General features: G+C 43.0%; 1 protein-coding gene and 1 long non-coding RNA gene across 9 annotated transcripts in view; one reads left to right on the forward strand and one right to left on the reverse strand.

The window, feature by feature from the left end:
• The window catches only part of LOC132250889 (uncharacterized), a 166,151-nt gene extending 160,503 nt beyond the window's left edge, over positions 1 to 5,648 (forward strand). For both annotated transcript variants that reach the window (XR_009462566.1, XR_009462567.1), the window contains one exon: positions 3,721 to 5,648. This is a non-coding gene — a long non-coding RNA (uncharacterized LOC132250889). The remainder of the gene's footprint in view (positions 1 to 3,720) is intronic.
• Positions 1 to 27,507, reverse strand: part of TMEM108 (transmembrane protein 108) — a 292,926-nt gene that overhangs the window by 108,428 nt on the left and 156,991 nt on the right. For 6 of the 7 annotated variants that reach the window (XM_059728773.1, XM_059728774.1, XM_014602530.3 and 3 more), the window contains one exon: positions 25,139 to 25,224. In XM_059728773.1, coding sequence (XP_059584756.1) covers positions 25,139 to 25,178 — 40 coding nt within the window. In that variant the 5' untranslated portion in view covers positions 25,179 to 25,224. The remainder of the gene's footprint in view (positions 1 to 25,138; positions 25,225 to 27,507) is intronic. The other variant, XM_059728777.1, reaches the window with a different exon arrangement.

A 27,507-nucleotide genomic window follows, 5' to 3' on the forward strand; every position in this document is an offset into this window, starting at 1 on the left:
GCCACAGTAATACATCATATCAGCATGTTCAGGAAGGAGAACACAGGAATATAGGTAAAACCTCATTGACTTCTAAAGAGGTGTTTCAAAAGTTAATTCCAAAATTACGGTAATTGTTTTTGGATTTTTATTGGTGATATCTTTTACTGAACCAATTGCATGGCTGGGACAAAAGACTGATGCAGTTCATATGAAAACTTGCCTCAGAGGCAACATCTTAGCAATCTGCAACTGCTTTTAATTTTTTTCAAGCCTACAGAAGAACCCTGAATCTTGTTCCTCCTGCATTTCAGTGTTGTCAGGGTGCTTGAGTTACTCCAGGTGGTACTTTACAAAAAGGGTAACTTCCCCATTTTCACAAACAAGTGCATGACTGCATTATACATCGAGAAGTTGTATTTTTAGGATCCTATAAGCGTTGCTCATCTTAGATATAGAAACAAGTACAAACAAGGAGTTAGAAAAAGCTAGAAAGAAAGAAGATGGGTACGTGAAGACATCAGTGACTTATAGAAACAACAGGTAAGAACAGCAAGATAGGCAGAATGAAAAAAAATTGAGAGAGTGAAAGAAAAATAACCCAATTAAAGCTATTACTACTGCTCAGTACAGAACCTTTTGCCAGGAGTGGCTGAGCAGTGCAACAGACTCAGCAGAGCTAAGGTCAAGACACCTATTCTGTAATTTTTCAAGTCGGGTCAACTATCAGGCCCACATCTTCAAGGCAGCTCAGCATGTTGGACACTAACATCTTTTGAAAACCTGTCTTTGTGTGTTACCCCTGGGTGCAGGCTCTTATTTGGTACCTAGGGCTAGGGACAGACATTCAAAAAGCCTGAATATGAATAGATGCAATCTTTGCAGGTTAATTTAACATTGCTAGGCTAAATCAGTTTTGTAACCAGACAAATATCCCAGAAATCCAGGGACATGCCTGCAGTGGCCAGGCTAGAAGCTGGGGGGGGGGGGGGGGCGCTAGAACAGCCCTCCCTTCCCTTGCACAGAGATAAGCAGAGGGGGGTGCGGCCAGGCTCTGGCAAGATGCTGTGATTAGGTAGGGGTTCCCCCCATCCTGAGCAGCCCAGAGGGGAATGTTTATCACCCTTAACTCAGTGTTTATCACCCCATTAAGAAAGCAGAGGGCCACTACCAGCTATCTGTTGATTCTGCCTTTGTCCTGTGTACCACAGCTCAGAGGTAGGTAGCATGTGGTCTACTAGCTAATGCTGAGAGTTGTCTGTGAGGGATGGGGAATGCCTGCTTAGTAGAGAGTTGGGGTGCGGGGAGCAGGGAGAGGCCTGCAGAGACTGCCATGCTGCAGCCAGGGAGCAGAGGGGAGGGGCCAGCCCTGCTCTGGAGCAGAGAGCCCTGCCTAGCCAAGAGAGCATGCCAGGATGCTGGGGGAGTCTGGCTTAACTGAAACCAGCAAGGGGTCTGGGACAGACATTGCATAAGCTGGTTTGACCCAAATCAGTTAAGTCTGATACTACATTCAACCAGGTTTATCTCAAACCAGTTTCAGCCACTCCCAAACTGGTTTATCTGCACTGAATGTCCATTCTGTTACAGGTTTAAACCATTTCTGATCACTTAAACTGGCTTATATGTAACATCTGTCCCTAACCTAGATGGCAGCCGAGTTCTTTTGAAAAGCAGGTACTAAGCTCTTGAAAATTTGGCCTTAAGAGGTTAGTTAGGAACCAGGCACTAGTGGGGTGACCTAGGGATTTGTAAGTACAAAAGCAGAAGGAATAGACTGGCCAAGGCACAAGTTTTCATTCTCACTAAGTGCCCTGGACTCTCCCAGAAAACATTAGGCCTGTGCAAAGTGGCTAGTATTTGCTTTGGATTCGGATTCGGATTCAGCCGATTCAGGAGACAGTGATTCGATTCGGTGATTCGAATCACTGTCCCAAATCGATTCAGCCAAATCCGATTCAAAGATTCAGCTGCTGCCAAATCTCCAAATCATGCAGACCCATCCCCCACCCGCTCTCCCAGCCCTGGCAATGGCTGCCCCACCTGCCCCAGCTCCCAGCACTTGGGGGAAAAAAAGCCCTGGTTCCCCGAGTGCTGCCAGGTGGGGGGTGATCCCTGATGCCCCCCACAGCCCCACGCTGTGTGGGAGGCTCTACATGAGCCCCCCAGCCCCCTATTGTCCCCCCATGGCTGTTCTGCCTGCCCCAGCTCTGGCCCTTTAAGAACCCCCCCAAGCCCTGGATTCACTGGATCCTGGCCAGCACGGGACGATCCCCACACAATGTGGGGGGCTCAGCCCCGCAAAGCCCCAAGGCTGCTGCAGGAGCCAATGAGTCCCGGTGTTTTTCCCAGGTTTTTTTTTCTTAAAGGGCCAGAGCTGGGGTGGGGAGCGCAGCTGTGGGGGGAAGCAGGGATCACCCCCTTGCCCGGCAGCACCCGGTGAGTCAGGGCTTTTTTTTTTAAAGCACTAGGAGCTGAGGCGGGCAGGGCAGCCATAAGGAGGCTCCATGGTAAATGTTCTGAATTCCAGGACCTCGTGAACCCTGAAGGTAGCTGGAGTAATGAACACACATAAGCATCTCCTTCATTTCTTTTTTCTCCCTCACTGTGAAAGCTTCTGAAATGAAGAGGAGGTTGTGCTACAAACAGAATTAAAAAAAAGCAATTTTTCACTTCATTGGAAGGACTGTTCTCAGTGTTTTCCATTTCCGGTTGCCAGGCACACACAGGAAGGCAGGCAGGCTGACTGAGTGCTGTTATGAAACTTCACTGGATTTTAAAACTTTTTTTTACTATTTTTTTCAGAATGATTTAAATTGCAATAGCTAAAGAACTACTGATTTACAGCAAGTTGGTGCATTCAAATCCATGAACAAGAGGAATGTCTAAACCATGCAAAAACATATTGCTTTCCAAAGTAACATTAATAATGCATCTGTAGATACTGAGACCTGCAAGCTATTTAGAAAGATGGAGTATACATGCAATATGTTCATAAGGAGGGCAGATAAATAACCTTGGTAAATTCTTCTGCTATACCTTAATTTCCTAAAGCTTTCTGATTAGTTAAAACTGTTCGGATGATCAAAGATTTCTCTAACCGTATTATTATTCATCTGCCAGAAATTATGAGGTCAAAACAACTGATGCCATTACACATCTCCCATCACACAACTTTACCTCGTGCTTATTATTAACAAGGGGCACAAGAGACAGCCCTAACAGATGTCTACTATATTATCACAAAGTCACTAAAAAGAATCAGCAAATTGAACCAGTCTTTAAGGCTAAGTACAGACATTCAAAAATCCTGAGGCGGAATCAATTTACGTTATGTGGCTTTCTGTAAGCGGCATAGTTTAGGTCGGCAGTGAACCGAACACACATTTGCCCTTTGTTGGGGGGAGACAAATCTTAGACCAGGTTCTGCCATTTTTAAACGGTCTGTATGTGCTGGATCTCTGTTCTGTTACGGGTATAAATCGGTTTCCAATCGCTTTTACTAGTGTATGGTCTATACCTGGCCTAAAAGTCAATCTGAATTTTTCTCTTTACCAAGCATTTCAAAGCTTTTTATTTTGCTTCCATAAGGTCTCCTTAGTAGTAATATTAGACCTATAAGCAAGCTGGAACTTGCCTTATACAGTAATATTTTAAATATTTTTATACTCTGAGTAGATAAAACAAAATGTCATAACAAAACTATTTGACTCATTTAAAAATATTTTTTCTGTATTATAGATGGAGTGGCCCCTTGTGATGGTGAGATGGGGGATAGAAGCATTCTTGACATTCTTTGAAGACAGGAAAACCACACATAGGTTCAACAGGTTATGTGGTGAAATACACCTCCAGGGGGAGAGGCAGAAAAAAGAAAATGTGCCACTTACAAGTCCTACTGAAGCACTATTTTGATGATCTGAATAGAACATAGGTCTTGTGCTGGGGTGGATTTTATTATTCTGTAAATAATGCTTCCATTACAAATAGATGCATTTGTACTGCACACCCACACACATGCTGAAAATGAGAAAACAGCAAATGACAACATTGCTGCAAGCAAGGAAGAGGTAATGGCTTAGAGGTTAAGCTAAATGTGATCTTTCTCTTCTCCCTGGATTGAAAGGTGTCTTTAATCCCAAATCCTGATCATCCACAGAACTGAAAGGCTGTGCACCCATCACTCTGTGTTCATATGCATCCCTGCTACTGGACGAACTAAAGAACTACAATTCTAGAAGGGGAATCTCACAAAGTTTTCAAACCAATCTCATCTCAATGGAGAAGTAGGGCTACATGAAGGAAAGCAGGGCTTGAAAGGACCTCAGGACTAGGGGCAGACATTCAAAAAGCCTAAACCTGAATTGAGTCAATCTTTGCAGGTTAATCTAACATTGGTAAGCTAAATCAGTTTTGTAACCAGACAGATATCCCAAAAATACAGGCATATGCCTGCAGTGGCTCAGGCTAGAAGCCACAGGGTGCTGAAGCAGCCCTCCCTGCCCTTGCACAAAGATGAGCAGAGGGGGACATGGCTAGGCCCCAACAGGATGCTGTGATTAGGTAGGGGTTCCCTCCCATCCTGAACAGCCCAGCAGGGAATGTTTATCACCCCTAACTCAGTGTTTATCATGCCATTAAGAAAAGAGAGGGCCACTACCAGCTATCTGTTGATTCTGCCTTTGTCCTGTGTGCCACAGCTCGGAGGTAGCCAGCTGTGATCTGCTAGCTAATGCTGAGAGGTGTCTGTGAGGGACGGGGAATGCCTGCTTAGCAGAGAGTGGGGAGGGGAGGGTGGGGAGCAGGAAGACACTGCTGTTGCCTGCAAGTCTCTGCGGAAGCTACAACCAGGGAGCAGAGGGGAGGGGCCAGCTGTGCTGTGGAGCAAAGAGCCCCACCCAGCCCAGAAAGCATGCCGGGATGCCGGGGGAGTCTGGTTTATCTTAAACCAGCAAGGGGTCTGACATTGCATAAACCAGTTTGAGTCAAATCAGTTAAGTCTGATACGCCATTCAACCAGGTTTATCTCAAACCGGTTTCAGCCATTTTCAAACTGGTTTATGTCCACTGAACACCTTTTCTGTTACAGATTTAAACCAGTTTCAGATCACTTAAACTGTTTTATGTGTAATGTCTGTTAGGGCTGTGCGAAACAGCACTGTTCCGCTTCGGCTTCAGTTTCGATGGAGCAGCGTTTCATTTTGAGTTTCATTTCATTTTGTTGCAACTGTTTTACTGTTTCGACATTCGGCTGCTACGTTTCGCCCATAGGCTATAATGGGAAAGCATGAAACTGCCTATAATTTTGTCATTTCTAGCCTGATTCAGATGAAACTTGCAGGGATGGTAGCCCTGTTGGAGGGCGTGAAGCCTGCCAAGTTTAAAGGAGATAGGTGCAGAAGTTCCTGGGAAGCTGCACCTCAAGGTGTTGATAAACAAAACTGTCACTTCCTGGGGGCGGCAGGCTCCTGTCATCCGGCAAGCAGATCCAGGAGCCTGCACCCCCGGGAGGGCTGCAGGGCTCTGCCAGACTCCTCCCAGGTGTGCGAGAGGCCCCCGATCTGCCTTCCACATCACAGGAGGCTGCTCCTAGGACCAACACTGGGCGCAGCCCTCACCCAGCGCCGGGAAGATTGATGCTATCACCCATCCGAGGTGGCAGGAGCAGCCTCCTGTGATTCAGCAGGCAGATCGGGGGCCCACACGCACCCCTGGGAGGAATCTGGCAGAGCCCTGCAGCCCTCCCAGGGGTGCAGACCCCCAGTCTGCCTGCCAGATCACAGGAGACTGCTCCTGCCACCAGGATGCACCCAGCGCCGGTCCCAGACAGCAGAAGCAGCCTCCTATGATCCGGCAGGCAGACTGGGGGCCCACAGCCCTGGGAGGGCTGTGGAGCTGTGCCAGAATCCTTCTGGGTGGCGTGGCCCCCAGATCTGTGTGGGATGACAGGAGGCTGCTGCTCCTGGCTGGGACTGGTGCTGAAGCCAAACCTGGCTTCAAAACTCAAAACATTTTGAAACATTTTGAGTGCCCTTGTTTCATTTCAAAGCTGCTTCAAAGGCTTTTGTTTCATTTTGATTTCGCTGTTTCAAGCTTGAAACGCATCAAAACAGCTTTAAAACGAAACACCCAGTGAAATTTCGCACAGCCCTAATGTCTGTCCCCTAGCTCAGGAGGTCAGCTAGTCCAACTCCCTGCTCAGGGCAGGATCATCCCTGACCACACCATCCCTCTCTAATCTTCTCTTGAAAATGCCAATGGATGGAGTTCTTGGGTTCATCTGGCCATGCATTTATTTTTTAATATTTTGCTTCTATCCTCTGAAAAGCAGAATGTCAAATATGCATGTAAGCACATTGCACTGGGTAGTAAGTTACATGAGAATCAAACCAGTTCCCTTCTAACTTTCCCCTTGGGTTCATGAAGATGCCATATTGTGTGGTGCTAAAAAAATAAACCCAGCTGTTACACAGATCCAGCATCTTCTGGATGAGAAGGAACTTTTCCTATGCCCATCCTCTGGCATTTTGCCAGCAGTCACTTAAGGGTATCAGCAACATTTACTCGTGGGGGACAAATTTCTGTGAGGACTAAACAGCAGATTATTTACCTAGGAAATTTAATTTTTAGAAGATAACTACTGGGAACCAGATTTATTTTTTCATCCATTTTTCACACTTGCTCTAATAATCTGAATATTTCTAAAAATATAAGCAGAAGGATGGCATAACCAATGCCCATTAATAGAAAAATAATTGGCTTAAATGAGCTACACATTCATATGCACAAAAAAATAAATGGCCCGACAATTCTTTTGAGACTTACAATATTTTTAGCCATATGGTATTTTTGAGCAATTATTGTGACTATTTATTAAGTGCCAACTGTGTGCTCAGTGCTGTATCAAAATACCAAGACAGACCCTGACCCAAAGGGCTTGCAGCTTAAAAGGCAGAGGACATATTTAGAAATCAAAAGACAAGAATAATGCAGAGATTTTGCATTCTCTTCTATGACACTACCACAGAAGGATCACACCAGCACAGACAGATGCTCTGGTAGTATAAAGCTATCCAAATGGTTTAGAGCAATCCTCAGGTGTTTCTGCTTTATATCACAGGACTGGCTGTGGGCACATGGTACCAGCCCAGAAAAATACAAAGATGGCTTAAAGCATCTTAGCACACACTTAAGGTATTTTGAGCTGTGCTGCGCACTCCTTGGTGACAGCTGAGGTTCTAAGCCAGGTAAAAACCAAAACAAGGGTGCAGGGTTGAAAGCATGCTAACAGAGAGAGCTACACCATTCTGTATGGCCCACTGGATATCAGGTCTGGGGCTGTCACCGGAGGTTTGGAGCGGTAGCATTCAAGGAGAATCACCTTGCCAAATGGTGTTACCAGCCTTGGCAGACCAACAGCATCATTTTCTAGTCGTGAAACAGGTCAATGCAACACTTGCATATAAGGTGATGGACATTCAGTCCAGCGCTTTTGTCAGGGCTGGTTCTATTTTGAAAGAAGAATTTCAAAGGAAGAGCAAATCCACTCCAAGCACTAGGTACTACCCACCTATGGCTTTCTTACCTACTGTTACCGGAGAGGGGAGATACATTCTTCTCTTCCTGGCTACTACTGGGAGACCCAATCCAAGGATTTCCCTAAACCTGCCTCTCTTGTCTACAGTCCCTGCCTAAGATGCATAACACCTGATATCTGGCTTCCTGTTGGTCACATCTCACTTCTGGTAAAGACCCTCTACTACAGTTTCAAGTTGGGCTCAAGGTCAGAACAGATGCACTGGGCACATACTCCAGGCTCCAGTGCCCTGTTACTGTATCTTGCAAATACTCCCCTACCATGGGCTTGCTGCCTTAAATAAATCAACAAATGTCCCCCTCCCCTTTAGCTCACTGATCCCTTCCTTAACCCACTCCTGTTGTACCCACCCTTCCCAGTCAGTCCACAAATCAGTCACTACTTCCCTCAGGGCCTGATTGCTCTTTCTGTATGGCAAAGCCAGTCCCTGTCTCTCTCCACTGCAGACTTCATTCTCAATAGTTGTCAGTGCAGCTGTGTGCAGAACAGACTGTAATGTGATTAACTTTATGCTTCACATCCTTGATGAAAGAGGTAGGTCCCAGGGTAGGGATTTGGCACAAGGCTCTCGGGTATCCATGGGCTTCAATCAGGAAAGAGAATGTTTCCTTATTAAAATGGCAGAGCGGACTGCTTTGAAGGAGGTGAAATGGCTGGTTGCTCTAAGAATGTGGTTTTCAACCTTTTTTCATTTGTGGACCCCTAAAAAAATTCGAATGGAGGTGAATCCCTTTGAATTGTAAGCATAGGTATTCACATAGTTGTGATTGATCAGAGTCATCTTTCACAGACCCCTTAGACGGTCTGCAGACCGCAAGGGGTCTGTGGACTACTGGTTGAAAAACATTGCTCTAAGGAAACAAAAGTGCCAAAACCCAACTGGTAATGAAGTCAAAAGCATTCAAGTGGGGGAGAACTGCTCCACTCTACCTATAAGGGCAGGGAGGAACAGATTGTGAGGTGGGGAACCTTCTTCTCTCTTCCCCTCCCACACGATTCTTTAAAGTTGAAATTATTCCTCTTATTTGCAAAGAGAGAGCAAGTGGCTTTCCCTGTAAGCATATTCTTACTGCTGCCCACTTGTCAGGTGCTTTAATTGTTTGTGATCTTCATCTCCCGTTTTTCTCTTTGACATCTTAATTATAGTGTCTGCATGTTAATTGTTAATGCCCTCAGCCATGAGAAGCTGTGATTCTGTAATGAACTTGCAGCCCGTATAGGAGGCTGTGACATCTGATGCTTTACAACATATTGCAAAATTATCATTCCCTTTCCCAAGGGAGACTCACTTCAAGAAACAAGGACTTTTTCAAATGCATAAAGAATCAGAAACTTGATGTTAAAGCACTGAGAGATTCTCACTGCCTGGCTGCAAGAAAAGTAAGCTGCAGCAAAGCCCTAGGATTTACAGGATAGACTGATTATAACTAGAAACCCTGCTGGGTTCCATACACTTTAGAGAAAAGTACTGTCACTTACATTCTATCATTCACTCTGAAACAACAATAAGATGTGATGTAGGGTCTTGTGGAGACACACATATTTTCAACCTCTTTTAAGCACCTTTACACTGATTTATAACTAGCAGCAACACTGGCTATCATGCTGCTTAGACCAATATTCTTCAGGGCTGAGAGAGATTTGCTTATGCCCTTGCTAGCAGCATGGAAGTTCTCCAGGTTGAAAACTGCAGTGAGAGAGTCTACTGAACTGCTCGATTTCCACAGTCAATGTGTAAATCTTTACCTCCATGTGCAGAGAACCTGTCAGACTTATGTATGTATATGTATTGAGTACTACATTAGTTAGAGAGCAATTTACATGCCACAGCTACCCGGAGTAAGAACAGGACATAGATAACACTGCCAATAAATGGACCACCACAATATTTTTAGAAGGCATCTGCAGTGCATTGAACTCTTCTCTAAGAGACAGACACTGTTCTCAGGCTGATGTGAATCATTCACCCCAAATTTTACATGGTAAACAGACCCAGTTGCATAATTCACTCTAGGGAAGCAATGCAGGACAGGTGTCCGATCAGACTGCAATCTCTCCATCGCTAGAAGTACTTGAATGAAATTAAACTATCCCCTCTCCCACGCAGCATATCAGAAATCTCCATAAAGACCATGTATTTTTTAGGACGAAGGACCAAATTGTGGCCTATCACATGAGCCTGAAACAGAGCAGTTATAGAGCACGATGGCTAGGTACACACATTCAAAAAGCCTGAGGCAGAATCAATCTAAATTATGTGGTTTTCTGTAAGCAATGTAGTTTAGATCTACAGTGAACAGAACACACATTTGCCTTTTGGTGGGGAGAAGGCAATCCTTAGACTAGATTTCATCATTTTGGTGGGATGCCTTTTGGTGGGGAGAGGGCAAATCCTTAGACCAGATTTCACAATTTTTAAACCAGTCCACATGTGCCAAAGTTCTGCTCTGTTACAGGTATAGACCAGTTTCATGGGCTGAACTTCTGTTCTGTTATGGGTATAGACCAGTTTCTGATCACTTATACTAGTTAAGGTGTAATGTCTGTACCTGGCCCAAATCTCCCCTTTACTCCTCTGGAAGGAGTATTTTTGTACCAATTTTGGTACCAATGTTGTACCAAAACAAAAAATACATGGGGCATGAGTTGTGGGGGTGGAGGGGAGAAGGAGAGGAAGAAGGTGATAGCAGTCTTTCTGCTGTCATCATGTCACCTGTGCACGTGTGGGTAGGAATGGATAAAACAGGGCTGAGCCCTGCCGCCACTCCTCCAATGCTTACCAGCACATCAAGGGGCTAACACTGAGTCAGCTACAAGGCTAGCACAGCATATGACCCATTTGCCCAGGAGAACTGAAAGAACTGAGAGGAAGATTGTGACTCAGTCAAAGAGAGGCATATAGGGTAGCGCAAGAGATCTAACATGCTGTCCCATATATGAGGCTCATGGAAAGCTCTGAAGAAGTCTGGGCTGCTCCCAAATAATTAAAAGGTGCTAAACAGAGAACTCTCCCCTCCACTTTCTTTTATAAAATGCTAGGCTGGAGTCTAAATTTACTTTTCAATGTCATCAGAATCTAGATTAATGTTTGCACAGTGCTCTGAATATATACTGTACTGCATAAATAATAAGTATCTATTACCATCATCACAGAGATTGTATTCCTATTCAGTAGCTAGAGTCTATAGGTAAAATTCCTCTGCAATTCCTGCCTTGAAGTAGACAAGTGATCCATAATAACAGATTGGAGAGGAGACATACAATTTTATTATAACTAGGGATGGAAAAGTTATTATGGGGACATGGTTTTTCCAGTGATCAGTTTGGACTACTGCACTTGGTTTCTGTGTATTTGTTTCCAGATTACTTGGCTACAACAGCCTTACAGCAATGGTTTATGTCAAAGCTGGGAAAATCAGCATAGTTTTAAATGTCTCCCTGTTCCAAAGAAATGATTCATAAAACAAGAGAAGAATGATTAATGAAGGCACTGCAAAAATCAAATACATTTTAGCACATGAAGAAAACCACCCAAAGTCTAAATACAAAAGATATATAAATTATTCTGTCAATGGACATACACATGGCAGCTCAGACAAAAAGGAATATCTGATAACAATGGATAGTAAGTGTCCAGCAATGAATAATTCTTTCTGAATTCTCTGTAGTAACATGATCCTAATGGATAATGGGATATTCATGTACGGAAAATGCCTATGTCTTTGCTGCCATAAGAATTCTATTATCACACATCACTGAGGCCACAAAATGCCTGAAAGCATTTAAGCACATGCTCAATTCTTCCACATGGGGAGTCTGTTTGATGCTACTGGGACTACTCACATATTGAAGTGCTTTGCTGCATTGAGACTTGGCTGCTGTAATGTCAAACAAAATGCTTGTGCCCTTGTATTGTGGATAGAAACAAAAGAAAGGGGCAACATTCTAGGCCTACAGACGCTGATAAGAGTTTTGCCACCGAACTCAAGGGTGTCAGCATTTCCTCGTCTCCAGGCTCCCGGTTGCCTATCAGTGACATTACATCCTCCACTTGGCCTGATATCATGTGCCTCAAGACACAAACACACACATGACTGCACATTCTGATCAGTCACTGCTCCTCGAGTTGATTTTTATTAGTGACAGATGGATGGACCTTAAAAAAAAAAAGGCGACAAAATTCATACCCTTGCCTATTTCATACTCACCTCTACAATCTCTGGTAAGACTTGAGAGAATTAATGCTCAATCTAAAATAGAAGATTAGAAAGTTTTATTGTGGAGTTTTGTGGGAAGTGTTTAAGGACAAAGATATAGGTGCTTTAGTAGAAAGTTAAAAGAATATTATGGGTTCATTTCTCCTTTATCAAACAATTTAACAAGAGTGCAAGGAATTTTAAAACAAAATCTTTGCTGCATATTCTGATTTGGGTAAATATATATTCTAATATTTCTCAATGTTCTAGCATAACAGACATGGAAGTTGTAAATAAAAAGGCCTATTTCCATCGCAAGAATGCTCGAAGAATATGAATAGTGGGAGGCTGTGCACATTCTCATTAATTTTGAAAACCTTCGGGGTTCGAATACAAACAGAGCCAATATAAGCATAAAAATGAAGATGCTTTACACAAAGAACTGTATCAAACTATCAAATTTTGTGTGCAAATGCATAAATTGCCTGTCGTGGATAAAAAGAGGCCATGTAGTAATGCAACTGTCTATTGGCTTTTAATACCAAATTCACTGTCAAGGATTTAAACTAGAGCCTGAAAAAAATATCAATAGCTGCAGGTCCTATTTTCCATCCCCATGTTTTTCAATGAATCAACAAGAATAGTGGAGTATTTTTCACAATACACCAGTCATTTTGGGGTAGTAATTTCAGCTAATTTTTTAATGAAATCTTCATATTTTCCCAAGCAGGAAACAACTGTGACCACCTGAAACCTAAGGTCCTGCTCCTGCCTTTGTCCAAGGTAATTTGCATCGTCACAGATCCTCACAGGAGAGCTGAGACTCCTTACCAGCTAGGAACTGCTGCCCAGAGGGTTTTTCCATCTATTGACTCCTCTGTGAAATACTATGAAATATGAACTTTCATTTCTACCCAGGAGAACTGTTACAATCTTTTCTCTGATGCTTGATGAAAAGTGTTTGTGCCCAAAAGCTTGCAATTAAAGATTTATTTTCACAAAATCTTGTTGGTCTCATAAAAGATATCACCTCTGCCTATGAGCCCTAATTAATCAACAGTATTAATTATGAATAATGTAAAATATTTTCCACATATATCTAATCATACTTTATAATGAACTAGCACCAACTCTGTTTGCTCTGTGAACATTTTTCTAATGAAGATGTTTACTGCCAAGAATGGTCATCAAACCAACAAAACTTAAAGCAAATCCTGCGAATATTCATGGACTCAAACTGCAAGTACATCATTACAAGTATTTATATCCAGAACCTGATTCTAAGAATTAGACTCATTAACCAATGAACAGAAATATGCCATGTGATCTATGAATCTATACACCCATTTGAAATACAAGGAACTGCTTGGTACACATTTGGAAACACATGCACAATTTAATTCATAACTCATTTCAGTTAACTTTTAAATACTCTTTTGAAAAGATCATCTGGATTCTTTTTTTTCCAAAGGAAAAATCACAGTATCTGAGCAGAGAATGGGCTTTCATGCCCAAGCAGGGTACTAAGAATGACAGCTGCTTCTCTTAAAATGGTGCAGTTGTAACTGGGAAACAAACAACCATCTTTAACTGAAGAAAGTACATATTATTGCTTGCTGTGAGCTGCCTGATGGGCAGTCTGTCACCAAGCCATGTGACTTGGATACTAATGCTCAAACTCAGTAGTATCCCAAGAAGCCTTGTACATGATGCACGGTGTGCCCGGGGGCTGTTTACCTTTCCAGTTTTGAGTAAAACAGATGGAATCTCTTGCTGGATAACCCCTCCAGATAACACTGTTCACTAAGGCTAACACACATTATTCTGAACAGAAAATAACGAGAATAGTCCTCTGAATGATAGAAACAAACTCCTAATGATCTGCATCAAATAATCTCCAGGATCTTTAAAATGAACATCATGGATTAATTTATTTATAGAGTGAGCAATAATAGAAATAGCAGTCAGAGTCATCAGCTGTTAATGGGGCTCAGATTTTAGAGAACGCCCTCAGAATCATCCTTTGGTTGACACACATTTCATCAAAATTTCTCTTTTTTCAGACACGTATGAAAATAAATCACCCACCCCAATGTTTAAGATAGACTTAACAAAGCAGTGGTTTGGGGTGGACTGCCACACAGCGAATGAACTTCACACCAATTGAATAAGTAGGAATATATCAAGGTTCAGAAGTTTAAAAATGAGCCCCATAACCAGCATTCAGAGCAAGGTGGATATTCCACGTTACAAGGTACGGTCAATCAAGGCCATTTTGTTTAGGGAGCTGCAGGGCTTGTGCGATAATAGAAGGAAAACAATAATATTCTTTGAAAATGGAAGTGAACTCTGTGTGTAAAACAGTTTGAAAAACAACATCTAATAGCAGTATCAGAGCAGAGGGGGCTGGGGTAGTGCAGGTGCCAAGGTGCACAGCTGACAACCCAAAGATCACAAGTTTGAAGCCACAGCAGAAGTGCTCACAGTGCAGCCCTGTCAGATTTCAACGAATCTACGAATTCTGCTAAATAGCTTGTTACAAGGATACAAAAAAGGAAAGATCAGAGCAGGATCCAGATGGATAAATATCTCAGCTTCTATACATGGCTCTACAAACCAGGGCTTCTAGACTATGGCTTTTATTGGTATCCAGTGCAATAAGCCTGGCTGCAGGAAAGAAAAAGATCCAAGTAAATATTAAGTTAGTGTTTGAAAAAAAACAATGTGTTATATATACACTCTTGATCTCCACTTTCAGACCATCAGTCCTGAGGCTTCTTTCTACTGACCTCCCATAAAATTGAATAAGAACAATGCCAGGAAAGTAGTCAGCTTCATAGTGCCTCTGGGATCTAAACGTGGAAATTGTTCTATTGTCTAGGAGTGGGCATTATGTCAGGCCCATAACCTGGAAAAATGAGATGATGCTTGGAAATGTACCACATGGCAATAGCATTTAGAAACACTTTTAACTATGTTATTCACTTGCATTTATCTTCCAGATACTACAGTGAGGCGTGTCCATTCAGAACCTACTGAATTAGATAAAGTGGAGAAATATCTTGCAGTTTTCAGGAAAATATATGCCTGAGGAGAGAAGCCTAATTTCACAGCTTGTGAACAAAAGGCTTCATCAGTTGCTTTTTTTCCACTTGCATTTTTCCTCTAGTTTATATCCAACTTAAAATTCCTGTATGGAAAGTGCATCTACAGTAAATTATAGTGCGCATGTTTTATTACAGAAAATGCAGACATATTGTGGTTCATGCTGCAGGGCTTCAATCGCCACATTAGGTTTTTGTAAAAAATGGATATTGCACAGCCTCATGGGAAAATCATTTGCATGTTCATCATTACAGAGGCAACAAACTTCATCCATAAATATGTGCCTGGAACAAATAGCCGCAAATTGTGGACACATGTTTTGGTTTAATTGGTGCTCATCAACACAATCCAGCAAGTGACTTCAAAGCACTCACTAACCAAGAATCCCATTGCAAAAATCTTTTTTTTTAAATTCATTTTAAGTTTTTTTAAACTTCTTGGAGATTTAAGCTTGCTAGTATCTTTGAAAATGCAGTTTGAAAGCAGTGCTGCTTTGGAGATCTATTACATGTTTAATTGCTTATTTATAAATTATGAATCATTAAGAGGTAAAGTAGCAACACCCAAAATCCCTGTCCAGGGCCAAACGTGTTTGCATATTGTTTTAACTGAGGGTCTCTCTTGGTAACTGAGATCAGACTAATCTTTGCATGTTAGTCTAACCTGACTAGCTTAACCCAGTTTGTAACCGTGCAGACATTCCTTCTGGACTGAAAAAATGCAGGCACATGCCTGCGTTGGCTCAAGCTAGAAGGCAGGGGGCACTAGAGCAGCCCTGCCTTCCCTTCTACAGTGCTGAGCTGAGGGGGGCATGGCCAGGCCCCACAGGACGCTCTGATTAGGTAGAGGTTCCCTCATCTCCTGACGAGCCCAGCAGGGAATTGACAACAGTGTTTATCATCCCTAACTAAGTGTTCATCACCCCATTAAGAAAAAAACAAAGGGAAATTACCAGCTACCTGTTGATTCTGCCTTTGTCCCGTCTGCCACAGCATGGACCATAGCCAGCATGTGGTCTGCTAGCTAATGTTGTGTGCCTGTGTAAGGCAGAGGGTACAGTGGAATCCCTGCTTAGCAGGGAGTGGGGGTGGGGAGGGAAAGCAGGAGAAGCCAGGTAGACACCTGCAGTCTTTGCCGGAGCTCCAGCCAGGAAGCAGAGGGGAGGGGCCAGCTCTGCTGTGGAACAGAGAGCTCCACCCAGCCAGAGAGCATGCTGGGATGTGGGTGAAGTCTGATTTAACTTAAAGCTGAAAGGGGTCTGGGAAAGACATTGCATAAACAGGTTTGACCCAAGTCAGTTAAGTCTGATCCTACATTCAACCAGGTATATCTCAAACCAGCTTTAGCCATTTTCAAACTAATTTATGTGCACTGAACATCTGTTCTGTTACAGGTTTAAACCAGTTTCTGATCACTTAAACCAGTTTATGTGTAATGTCTGTCCCTAGGCCTGTTGTGTTACAGATTTGAACCGGTTTGTGATCACTTATACTGGTTAATGTGTGATTTCTGTCCTTAGCCACAGACAGCTCCTAACATGATTTCAGCATGATTCTCCTGACCAATGTGAAAGCAAGTATTCTGTTTAAGAATCATATTAAAATAATTTACATAACCTTCCTCTGGATCACCACGATGGCTTCTGGAAGTTTATTAAGAGTGTAGGGTTCATCTCTTACAGGCATAGTTAGACATCCTCATTCCCCTTGATTTTCACAAGTACTGAGCAACTACCAGCTCTTACTGGTCAGAAAAAGTGATTTTTAAAAAATTTAGATCAGATTTTTTATTTAAATCCGATTTTTAAAATTTATTCCTATTTTTGATTTTTTTTGTAAGATGCTTTTTAGAAAAATAAACCTACATAAAGATGGTTTTAATTTAGGATATGTTAAAGCTCAAAGATCTCATCATGGAATAGCGATTATAACTTCTAATTATATACTGTTTGAGATAATGTATTCATGTAACCTTTTTAGAAAAGTTTTAGGTCACACAGGCCAAGAACTATATTAGAGGCCCAATCTTACGGGGTTCCCAGAGGCTCCTCTATTGATTAGTAAAGATTAAAGAAAACCACTCTATCTAATACGACTCAGTGCTCAGTCTAGAAGATCCCATTAAGCATCTCTGTGATACTTAGTTTCAGTTCTCAAACTGTGGATTTGTGTCCCCAGAGATAACCTCCTTCTTAACAGCAGTATATGGAAATGAGAGATAACAGACCTGATTACCTAGCCATCAGCCCTATAGTCTCTCTGCAAGTATTTAAGTTTCTCATGTTGACCAGGCTGAAATAATCTATTTAATTTTTGTTAAAAACACATTTCACATTTATAGCTAAAATAGTTAAAAATTCAAAAACACATATGTTTGCTTTGTTAAAATAATTATACATGTTTGTTGTTGAAGAAAAATATCCAGAATACATAAGCTTGTTGTTTTAGTTAAAACAATTTAAATTTCTGTTGTTTTTGGTAATGGTTGTTGTTGTCCTCCTAATACAGTGTGGCAAAAATATCCCCCAAATATCCATAGTTCACTTCCTAGGCTAGGGACAGACATTAAAAAGCCTGAGTATGAACTGATTCAATCTTTGCAGGTTAGTCTAACCAGTTTGCAACTGTACAGACATTCCATCTGGACTGAAGAAATGCAGCATGTGCCTGTAGTGGTTCAGGCTAGAAGCCAGGGGGTGCTAGAGTAGCCCTCCCTTCCCTGCTACAGTGCTGAGCTGAGGGAGGCATGGCCAGGCCCCAGCAGGGTACTCTGAGTAGGGAGAGGTTCCCCCACCTCGCTGTCCCTGACCAGAGAGGGAGCCAGCAGGGAGTTGATAAAAGAGCATTTTATCAGACCATCAAGAAAACAAAAGCCTCCCTCGTTAGTTCAAACTCTTCTTAAACAACTTTTTCCAAGGAAGGAATGGAGGGACATTATCAGCTACCTGTTGATTAGTTCCAAAAAGCCCTAAGTGGACAATATCCTGTCTGCCTTTGTCTTGTCTGCCTTACACAGATACCTCTCAGCATTAGCTAGCAGACCACATGCTGGCTATGGTCTGTGCTGTGGGAAAGGAATCCCTGCTTAAGTAGGGTGGGGGTGGCAGGAGGAAGCCAGGCAGACTCTGTTGTGCCTGCAGTCTCTGCTGAAGCTCCAGCTAGGGAGCAGAGGGGTGGGGCAAACCCTGCTCTGGAGCAGAAAGCCCTGCTCAGTTTGGCAAAGTGGGGCTCCCTGACTAGCCACAGTGCTAGTTTCCCCACCTGACTTTGAACACACCACCCACCTGTCTCTCCTGCCATGCCTTGTTGTTAATTAATCAGGATATTAATTAAGGTGGAAGGCTGCCCATTCTTGCCCCGATGCCAGAGGTGGCGCTAGTTGCAGCTCCGTTCCTCCCCTACACTGCAGCCCAAGCCTCGCAGATGGCATCCAGATGACACACTGCTCCTGGACTACAGCCAGACCAAGGTTAGGCCCGTTGTCAGGCCTCAGACACACTCACATTCAAACCGCCTTCCTCTCACTCAGGCCTCTCACACTTCACCCTCTCTCACAGGGTCTCTTTCACACGTTGACAACTTATACTGCCTTGCTTCTCTCTTGGAGTGGGCACCTTAGGTCATAGGCTTTAGCTAGTTCATACCTTGGGTGGCAGATGTACCGTCTTTTGGGCCTCTCCCACGACCCTCACTGGAGTAGTGGCCAACCAATTACCTAAGCTTGCCCTGGCTCCTTCCAAGGTAACTCTATATACTCAGTCATACTGGGCTCCCAGCCCTCTGGTTTCCCCACCGCCCCCAGGGCTCCTCATCTCTGCCCCCTTTCTGGGGCCACCCCTCACCACAGCATTCTTAACTCACACCATGACTGGTGCTCCGGGGTCTCACGGGGACTCTCACCCCCCCCCCCGGAGCAGCAGGTCATTGTGCTCAACTATAGGTCTTACTTTCAACCCACACTCAACCTCCCAGCGGTGGAGGACTTACTGGGCTCAGGACTCACCCCTATCTCTCAGACTGAGCCCCCTTCCTTGGCCTCCAGCCCAAATTACAGCCTCAAGCATCCAGAGACATGCCTTGGCCTATTCCCCTTACATATGGCTCCTCCTCATCTCCGCCCCCTCACTGGGGCTGCCTTATCACTGGGGCTCCACATCTCCGCCCCCCTGACTGGGGCTACGGGGCTTCCCTCCCCAGTGGGCTCAGGCGTCCGTAGCTGTGCCTGGCCCCAACTACCTTTCTCCAGGGTCCTACATTCCACAGGTCTCAGGTGGATGCAGCAGTACCTGGCCCCAATTACCTCTGATGTTGCATGACCCACCCAAAGGTAAGGGCTGGGGGTCAAGATGCCCTACCCACCTTTCATCGGGGTGGTAACTGGCCTGGAATTTCCTGGGGGCTCCTGCACCACTGAGAGCCCCACCAGGCCACCCACTCCAGGCAGGGTGCAGTTTTAGGTCATGCCCAAGATCAGGAGCCTCCAAACCATCCCCTACAGCTCCTGCCCATACCTCCAGGATAATACATGAAGCCTTGCAGCCAGGCAATGTTGCTGCCTCCCTTGCCAGCAGTGAACTGCCCTATTTATATAGGCAGCCAGAGATCTAAAATGGCCACCACAATCAAGCACCTGCTGGCTGCTTGGCTCCGCTCTTAAAGTAGCAGGCACCAACTGTGCCCTGCCACACCCAGGGCTGCAAAACATCTGGGATGCTGGGGGACTCTGGTTTAAGTTAAACCAGGGAGGGGTCTAGGACAGACATTGCATAAATTGGTTTGACCCAAATCAGTTAAGTCTGGTACTACATTCAACCAGGTTTATCTCAAGTCAGTTTCAGCCATTTTGAAACTGGTTTATGAGCACTGAACATCTGTTCTGTTACAGGTTTAAACCAGCTTCTGATCACTTAAACAGGTTTATGTGTAATGTCTGTCCCTAGCCCCCACGCGCACTCATGGTGCTCTGGCCAGGTGCCAGACGACTGGAAGAGGGCCAATGTGGTCCCCATTTTCAAAAAAGGGAGGAGGGAGGACCCGAGCAACTATAGGCCCGTTAGTCTTACTTCGATTCTGGGGAAGCTCTTTAAGAAGATTATCCAGGAGCACATCTGGGAAGGACCGGCAGGGGGGACGATGCTCAGGGGCAACCAGCATGAGTTTATAAGGGGCAGGTCCTGTCAGACCAACCTGATTGCCTTCTACGATCAGGTCACAAAATCATTGGACGCAGGTGTCACGGTGGAAGTAGTCTTTCTGGACTTCAGGAAGGCCTTTGACACTGTCTCCTACCCCATTCTCATGAAAAAGTTAGGTGACTATGGCATTGATGCCTACATAGTCAGATGGGTCACAAATTGGCTGAGGGACCACACCCAGAGAGTGGTGGTAGATGGGTCATATTCGACCTGAAGGGATGCGGGCAGTGGGGTCCCCCAACGCTCGGTCCTTGGGCCCGCACTGTTTAATCTCTTTATTAGTGACTTGGATGAGGGGGTGAAAAGCACCCTGTTCAAATTCGCTGATGACACCAAGATCTGGGGAGAGGTGGGCACGCTAGAAGGGAGGGACAGGATACAGCTGGACCTGGACAGGTTACAGGGGTGGGCGAATGAGAATAAGATGGGATTCAATACTGACAAGTGCAGGGTACTGCACTTGGGTAGTAAGAACCAGCAGCGTACTTATAGGCTGGGGAACTCCCTTCTCAAAAGCACAGTGGCAGTAAGAGATCTTGGAGTCATTATAGATTTCAAAATGAACATGGGCTGCCAATGTGAGGACACAGTCAATAAGGCCAACCGCACCTTGTGATGCATCCATAGATGCATCACAAGCAGGGCCAAGGAGGTGATCCTCCCTCTCTATGCGACACTGGTCAGGCCACAGTTGGAGTACTGCATCCAGTTCTGGGTGCCGCACTTTAGGAGAGATGTGGCCAGCATCGAGAGGGTACAGAGGAGGACCACTCGCATGATCCGGGGACAGCAGGGCAGGCCCTATGAGGAGAGGCTATGGGACTTGAACCTGTTCAGCCTTCAAAAGAGAAGGCTGAGAGGGGATCCAGTGGCAGTCTACAACCTTACCAGGGGGGACCAGTGGGGAATAGGAAAGACCCTGTTCACCCGTGCACCTCCTGGAGTAACAAGGAATAACGGCCATAAGTTGTTTGACAGTAGGTTCAGGCTGGACATTAGAAGACTCTATTTTACAGTCAGGGCAGCTAAGATCTGGAACCAACTTCCAAGGGAAGTAGTGCTGGCTCCTACCTTGGGGTTCTTTAAGAGGAGGCTTGGCCTAGCTGGGGTCATTTGAGCCCAGGATTCTCTCCTGCCCAGGGCAGGGAGTTGGACTTGATGATCTACTTAGGTCCCTTCCAACCCTATGTCTATGAATCTATGACTTCACAAGTATCTGCTTCAATTAGCTTTGGTAACTAAAATAACTAAATCATCAGTTTTCTGCTATAGCTGCAAAATTAATCTGAGAAATATCAAAACATTGCCTTAAAATGTATAGCATGTGCCTTCTAAAAATGAAACCTACATCTATCTCTGAGTTGTGAATAATACGTATTAAGGTTATAACAAACAGGAATGCACTTTTTGTAGAAAACAATGATTAAATTGAGGCCTCCTGACCAGTGATCTAAATCATAATTTAAATTTATTTGATTAAATCAAATTCACCCTGTGAAAAAGAAAGTGAGATGCCTAAATAGCCCCTTTATTATTTAAAATTATACACACCCCTAGGGACCCCGTTGTAGCTGGAGGTACCCCAACCTGAAAACATTTTATAGACAGCAGAGGCAGGGAGAGGAAGGGGAAATTGCTACAGAGTAGTGAGGTGCAGTGGTCAAAAAGTCACTGAGCAGGTCAGTCACGGGGCCAGGAATAGTAGAGATGTGATGAGATTCTGGTCTAGTGGGCTGGGCAGTGGTTTAACTGCCTTGCTGCACAATTTATAGCTCTAACTTCAGACTCCCATTTTTTCATATGGTATCTCTAAAAAAAAATCTAAATCTGTGCCCAGAAAAAATAATAATCATCATTTAGGGAAACAGTCTTGAGACCCACAGCAAACATGGCTGTAGCTGGTATAGACAGGATTTTTGTCTCTCTAGATACAGGTCCTGTGATAAATATAAAAGCTTTGTTTATAACATCATAATTTTTGACTGAGGTAATAAATAGCTGGAACACTAAAAATGTAAGTGCATACAAAAAGAGGCATCCAGGGCCCAATTCTCCGTAGCCCTAAACCTCATATAGCCACTGCAAAGAGAATTCAACATTTTCCCATGTAGGAAAGAAAACATTGTAGATTTTCCTTCAACAGTTATGAATGAGGACACAATGCATAGGCAAGGCTGAATCAAGCTAACAGAGGACTTTTTCGTTTGATGTGTTCTCATAAACGTATTCTTTGTTTTGCTCCATAGTAGCAGTGATTCCCTTTTTTGTGCAGATGAAACATAAAACCACCACCTTATGTTTTTTACCACATTTAGATCATATGCAACAGATGCAATGAGAGAGGTAGAAACATTTTTTAAGTAAAATTCACTCTTTTAAGAGTCATACAGGTAGGGGAACAATTGAAAAAAAAACTAGCTTAAGCAACTTGTCAACTGGACATACAGAAGAAAAGTAGTTTGACAAGGTTATTTAATTCCAAGTAACCTTTCCCTAGGCTCCAGAAAACCAAACACACCAACCAATGAAAAAGAAACAATAAAAAAATACTTATGATAACTCCACATATTTAGCCAACAGTTTTGGTAATGCTAGATGCATTTGGTATCTTTGTATTCATACAGGAAAATGAAGCAATAGAAATAGCATGTTCATATTCCACCCCTTCGAAACAAGTATTTGCAACATCACTTCTTAGTCACAGAATACCAATGCTGTGCGTGTCTACACGAGACGCTTACTGCTCATTAGCTTAATAACACTGTGCAGTAGCACGTCACAGCAAAAACTGTGCTAGCAGCCTACTGCGCAGTGTTATTAGGCTAATGCACAGTAAACGTCAATAAATAATCATGCGCCGGCACTACTGCGCAGTAACTCTAGGTCCTGTGCATTTAGTTAGTACATTATTAAGCAGATACTAAACTAAATGCGCAGTATCTAAGGCACATTAATAAATGGGTAGATGCGCCCACAGTTCACCTGTTCTTCCCCTTTACTAATCCACTGTTTTTCTGTACACAGATCAGACCTCAAAATGCCATCCAAACAAAGAAAGCACCAGAACTAAACAGCAAGTTTTGTAACTGGGTGTGCAGTACCACAAGCATTTTCCAGTGTTTACCATTAGAGAGGGGCCTACATAAAGCTAATGCAAAACTTCATATTTACTGTAAAAGTGGAGCCTTCCTAAATGTTGGTGTTTGATGAGAATCACAAGATTAGAATGGCCTTAAAATATTACAACAGATTTAATGTACATTACTTTCCTTTTATTCTTATTGCTGGTCTAACAATTGATTTATAGCTATATCTTTTTCATACTTTCATACAATGAGAGGATTGTTGCCCAGTCAAAATTTCTACTGATGTCAGTGAATTTTGCCTGTGTAAGATTGGCTGGGTTGGGTCCAGTTTTAGCACATATATTGAGGTGCACAGTTTAAATTAAACTAGCAATGATATTCCTAATTATCACACTATACAGTTAAAGTGTTTCTAAGAGCAGTTAAAGGCTAGATCCTGATACCTTTCCTCAAAATTGTTCTTACTTAACAAGTAACCCTATTGCCAACCCTACTGCCTTAAATTAGATTGTTTAGGCAGTAAAGTAGAACTCCACATGAAGAAAAGGGTAAAAACCTGACAGAGGTCTTCAGATACTCTAAGCTGTCAGTTGAACTATGGACAGTTTATACCAGCTGAGGTTTGTTCCCCTTAAATGATAGCTACCTCACCTAAAACTCACACTATACATGTTGCAGCATGGAACTCAGTGCAAACTAGCAACTGAGTAATTCCCCATCATTGCCAGTGGGTTTTGCAGCCTGTTCAGAGCTCTGTGGATAACCTGGAAATTATCCACCACGTTAAAGCTTTGGTATGTGTCTAGTTATACTTAGACTGCAATGTGGTTTCCCCTATGTGGTATAGAGATTATAAATAAGAATTGACACACTTGTGATAACAAATATAAGAGGAAGTATGCTCCTACAGTGATTTAGAAAACCAGCTAATACTTAGTTATTTCATACAGACTGATAAACAGTTATATTCCTGCATGCTAACCATGTGTATTGAAAGCATCACTTTCCAATAATGACCTAGATGTCTCCTTTGGACTAGAATTTCTAGTCCCACTCACCTTCATACTTCAAATTCAAGTAGTATGAATTTGAACATCTGAAGATAATGCATTCTCCAATAATATTTCATTCCATTAAAATAAAATAGTTAAGCAGATCAGTAAAATAGACAGATTTTGCAAAATATAACTAAAAATAATAAGCAGTGATCATATTTTGCATGCCACTTTTTAAAAAATTATTTTCCATTCTCCACTAAGAACTCAACAGAAACTATGGTTGCAAAAAGATACTCACTGTATTCTGCTACCAACAACCATCACCTTCTCTCTTTTATGCCAGTATACTTATGGCTTAGATTATTATTTCTCTACACTTACACTGTTGAATAGGAATCTACTAAGATGGAGGCAAAACATCTTTTTAAATAGGTTTCTAAATGTCTTATTGGACATTGTACCTGGGCATCTCTCTAAACTTTAAGCACATAAGGAGTCCATTGGTTTCAGTGGGATGTACATAAGAACTTACTGACTTCAGTGGGACTCCTCATGTGCTTAATGTTAAGTATACACCTCCATAGCTTCCTGTATTTAGAATAATAGAAAGATAGGTCTGGAAAGGACCTCCAGATGTCATCTGGTCCAAACCCCCTGCTCCAAGCAGGTTCATCCCAGTCTAAACCACAGCACACAAGTGTTTATCTGGCCTATACTTAGGATGGAGATTCCACAACAATTCTAGGTAATCTGTTCCAGTGCTTATTAGCTACAGACTAAATAGCCCCAAATGTGTCTGATCTTTCTTACAATATCATATTTTCTAGGTAATAATTTCTAATAATTGTTGTTGTTTTCCACTGGACTCGTTCCAGTTCATCCACATCTTAAAGTGCAGTTATGCTTATATAGGTTGCTATTTTGTTATAAGGAGTTGAATCATACATTTCTTACAGTAACTATAAAGGTACATTTTTACTTACTAAACAGTTGGCAATAGAGGACTTGTAAACTTCTCTTCATGGTATCATCTGGTCCTGCTTGTCCACCAGTTTATTCATGATTCTGTCTAGGAAATAAAGAGAAAATTGTCTATAATTTATTGAGAGACAGACGTCAAGATTTATTATTTTCCCTTTTGGCTATGGAATCAGATGCAACAGGAGAGAACAATAATTTTAACTAAGAGAACCCGTCTGCCAATACTAGAGTTTATACTTTTTGTCCATGCTCCAGAAACAGCATATCGGTCTAGTTTATGGCAGCAATCCAAAAGGTAAACATAATACTGAGATGAATAATGAGGAACACACATCAGAAGCATTAAGAAATCAGTCCTATGTTGTGATGGTGACTTGACACATCATTGTTCGTCCATTTCATATGATTCCAACAAGTTTTGCTAGACGTTCACCACTGGAACAGCAGGGCTAGGGACAGAAGTTACAAATAAGCTGGTTTAAGTGATCAGAAACTGGCCTAAACTTGTAACAGAACAGAAGCACAGTGCACATAAACCAGTTTCAAAATGGCTGAAACTGTTTTAAGATAAGTCTGTTACTACATTCAAACAGGTTTAACTGATTTAGCTCAAACGGGTCTATGCATTGCCTGTCCCAGAACCTTTGCCAGTTTGAGTTAAATCAGAGTCCCCCAGCATCCTGGCATGCTCTCTGGCTGTGCTGGGCTGTGCTGTCTGTTTCAGAGAGCAGGGCTGGCTCCACCCCCCTGCTTCCTAGCTGAAGTAGTGAGGGCTGGCTGACAATGTGGGGTGGGGGTGAACGAGCCCAGCTAGGGATGCATCCCAGTCTATGGTGGGGGGCTGCCCCCCCTCCAGACAAACTGTGGCTGGGGTCTGGGGCCAGGAGGAGGTGTTAAACACTCATTTCCCCCACTCAAACTTACTGTTGGCTGCAACAGTGGACTACAAATCTCAGAGGCACCTGGAAGCAGGAAAAGGAAGTGATAAGCAACCCTGCAGAGTCCTTCTGCTGTAATTCTGGACTGCAAATCTCAGAGACCTCGGAGGCAGCAGGAAGAAGTGAACACACAGACAGTCATGCTCTAGCGCCCCCAGGCTTCTAACCTGAGCCACTGCAGGCATGTGGCTGCATTTCCTGAATCAATGGTAAATATCTGTTCACTTCAGTTTCAATTTAATCTGTACAGTTTAGACTAACCTGCAAAGACTGAATCGATTCAGCCTTGGGCTTTTTGACTGTCTGTACCTAGCCCAGAAGAGAGTTTCAGATACTATAATAGAGCGTGATTCTATTTAGCACTGTAGTACCTTGACCCTGAAATCCTCAAGCTTGAGGTACAGATGTTACTTGAACAGCATGAATAGGATGAGATTTGCATCAGTTGCCCAGCTGAGATTCCCCTAGCAGACAGGAGCTCCCAAATGGAGAATATAGTAACAAAGGACTGGAAGAGGCCATTGTGCCTAGTCCCCTGGGTTTGCAGGCACTTAGTAAGTAGGGTGAATTATGGTCTTAGGTTTCCAATTTTCAACTGGTCCATAGCCAGATGTTGTAGGTTATATTAGCCCATCAGCCACTTTAAAATATGCTGGGATAGATTTGGAGAAGTCTGAGAACAATGGAGCTAAAACTCATTCCACAGCAAGTCACTCTTTCTCCAGAACTGAGCAAAACTTGATGCAGGAATGAAGGTGGCTCACACTCCTTTTAATTGCTAGTTAGGGAAAAAATGGGAAGGCAGGGGAAAAGTGTGGAAAATATTTAGTCACATCTCCCTCTTTCCCTCCCAGGCTGAACACTGCTGCACACTGGCAAAGGGGATTTGAGTAATTTTTAGAGCATGCAATAAAATGCATCTAGTTGCAAACTGTATTTTAATGTACTTCCTGAGATAATTTTCAATTACAATGTACAAATGGCAACATTAAGAAATTAATCAATCACATTAATATTAATCAATCCCATTAAGTCAGAAATAAATTTACAGGATATATTGGAATAAAAAAGCAAATATGGTCCCAAAATATTGTTGTGAATAAGGCCATACCAGGTATGCAAAGGCAAGAGAGCATTCAAATTCTAACTTCTTAGTTTTGTAAGACAGCATTCATTAATGACTTATAATCAATCAATGGGAAATTACACAGGGAACAGTAAAGGTAGTCTCCAACACAGCACTAAATAGCACTTGATAACGTGTAATTTTCAGTTCAACCTTTTCTTAGTTTTATCCCCCAAACTACTCAAGGCATTTATGAGTTATTTCACCATGGTCCCATAAAATCTTTTAGAGCTTATTTAACAGGCAATGATCTTGATGGCTTCAGATATACAAGCTAAGCCAATAAATAGCACTTCTCCACTGAATA

The sequence above is a fragment of the Alligator mississippiensis genome, chromosome 5 (genome assembly GCF_030867095.1).
Source record: "Alligator mississippiensis isolate rAllMis1 chromosome 5, rAllMis1, whole genome shotgun sequence".
NCBI classification, from domain to species: Eukaryota; Metazoa; Chordata; order Crocodylia; family Alligatoridae; genus Alligator; species Alligator mississippiensis.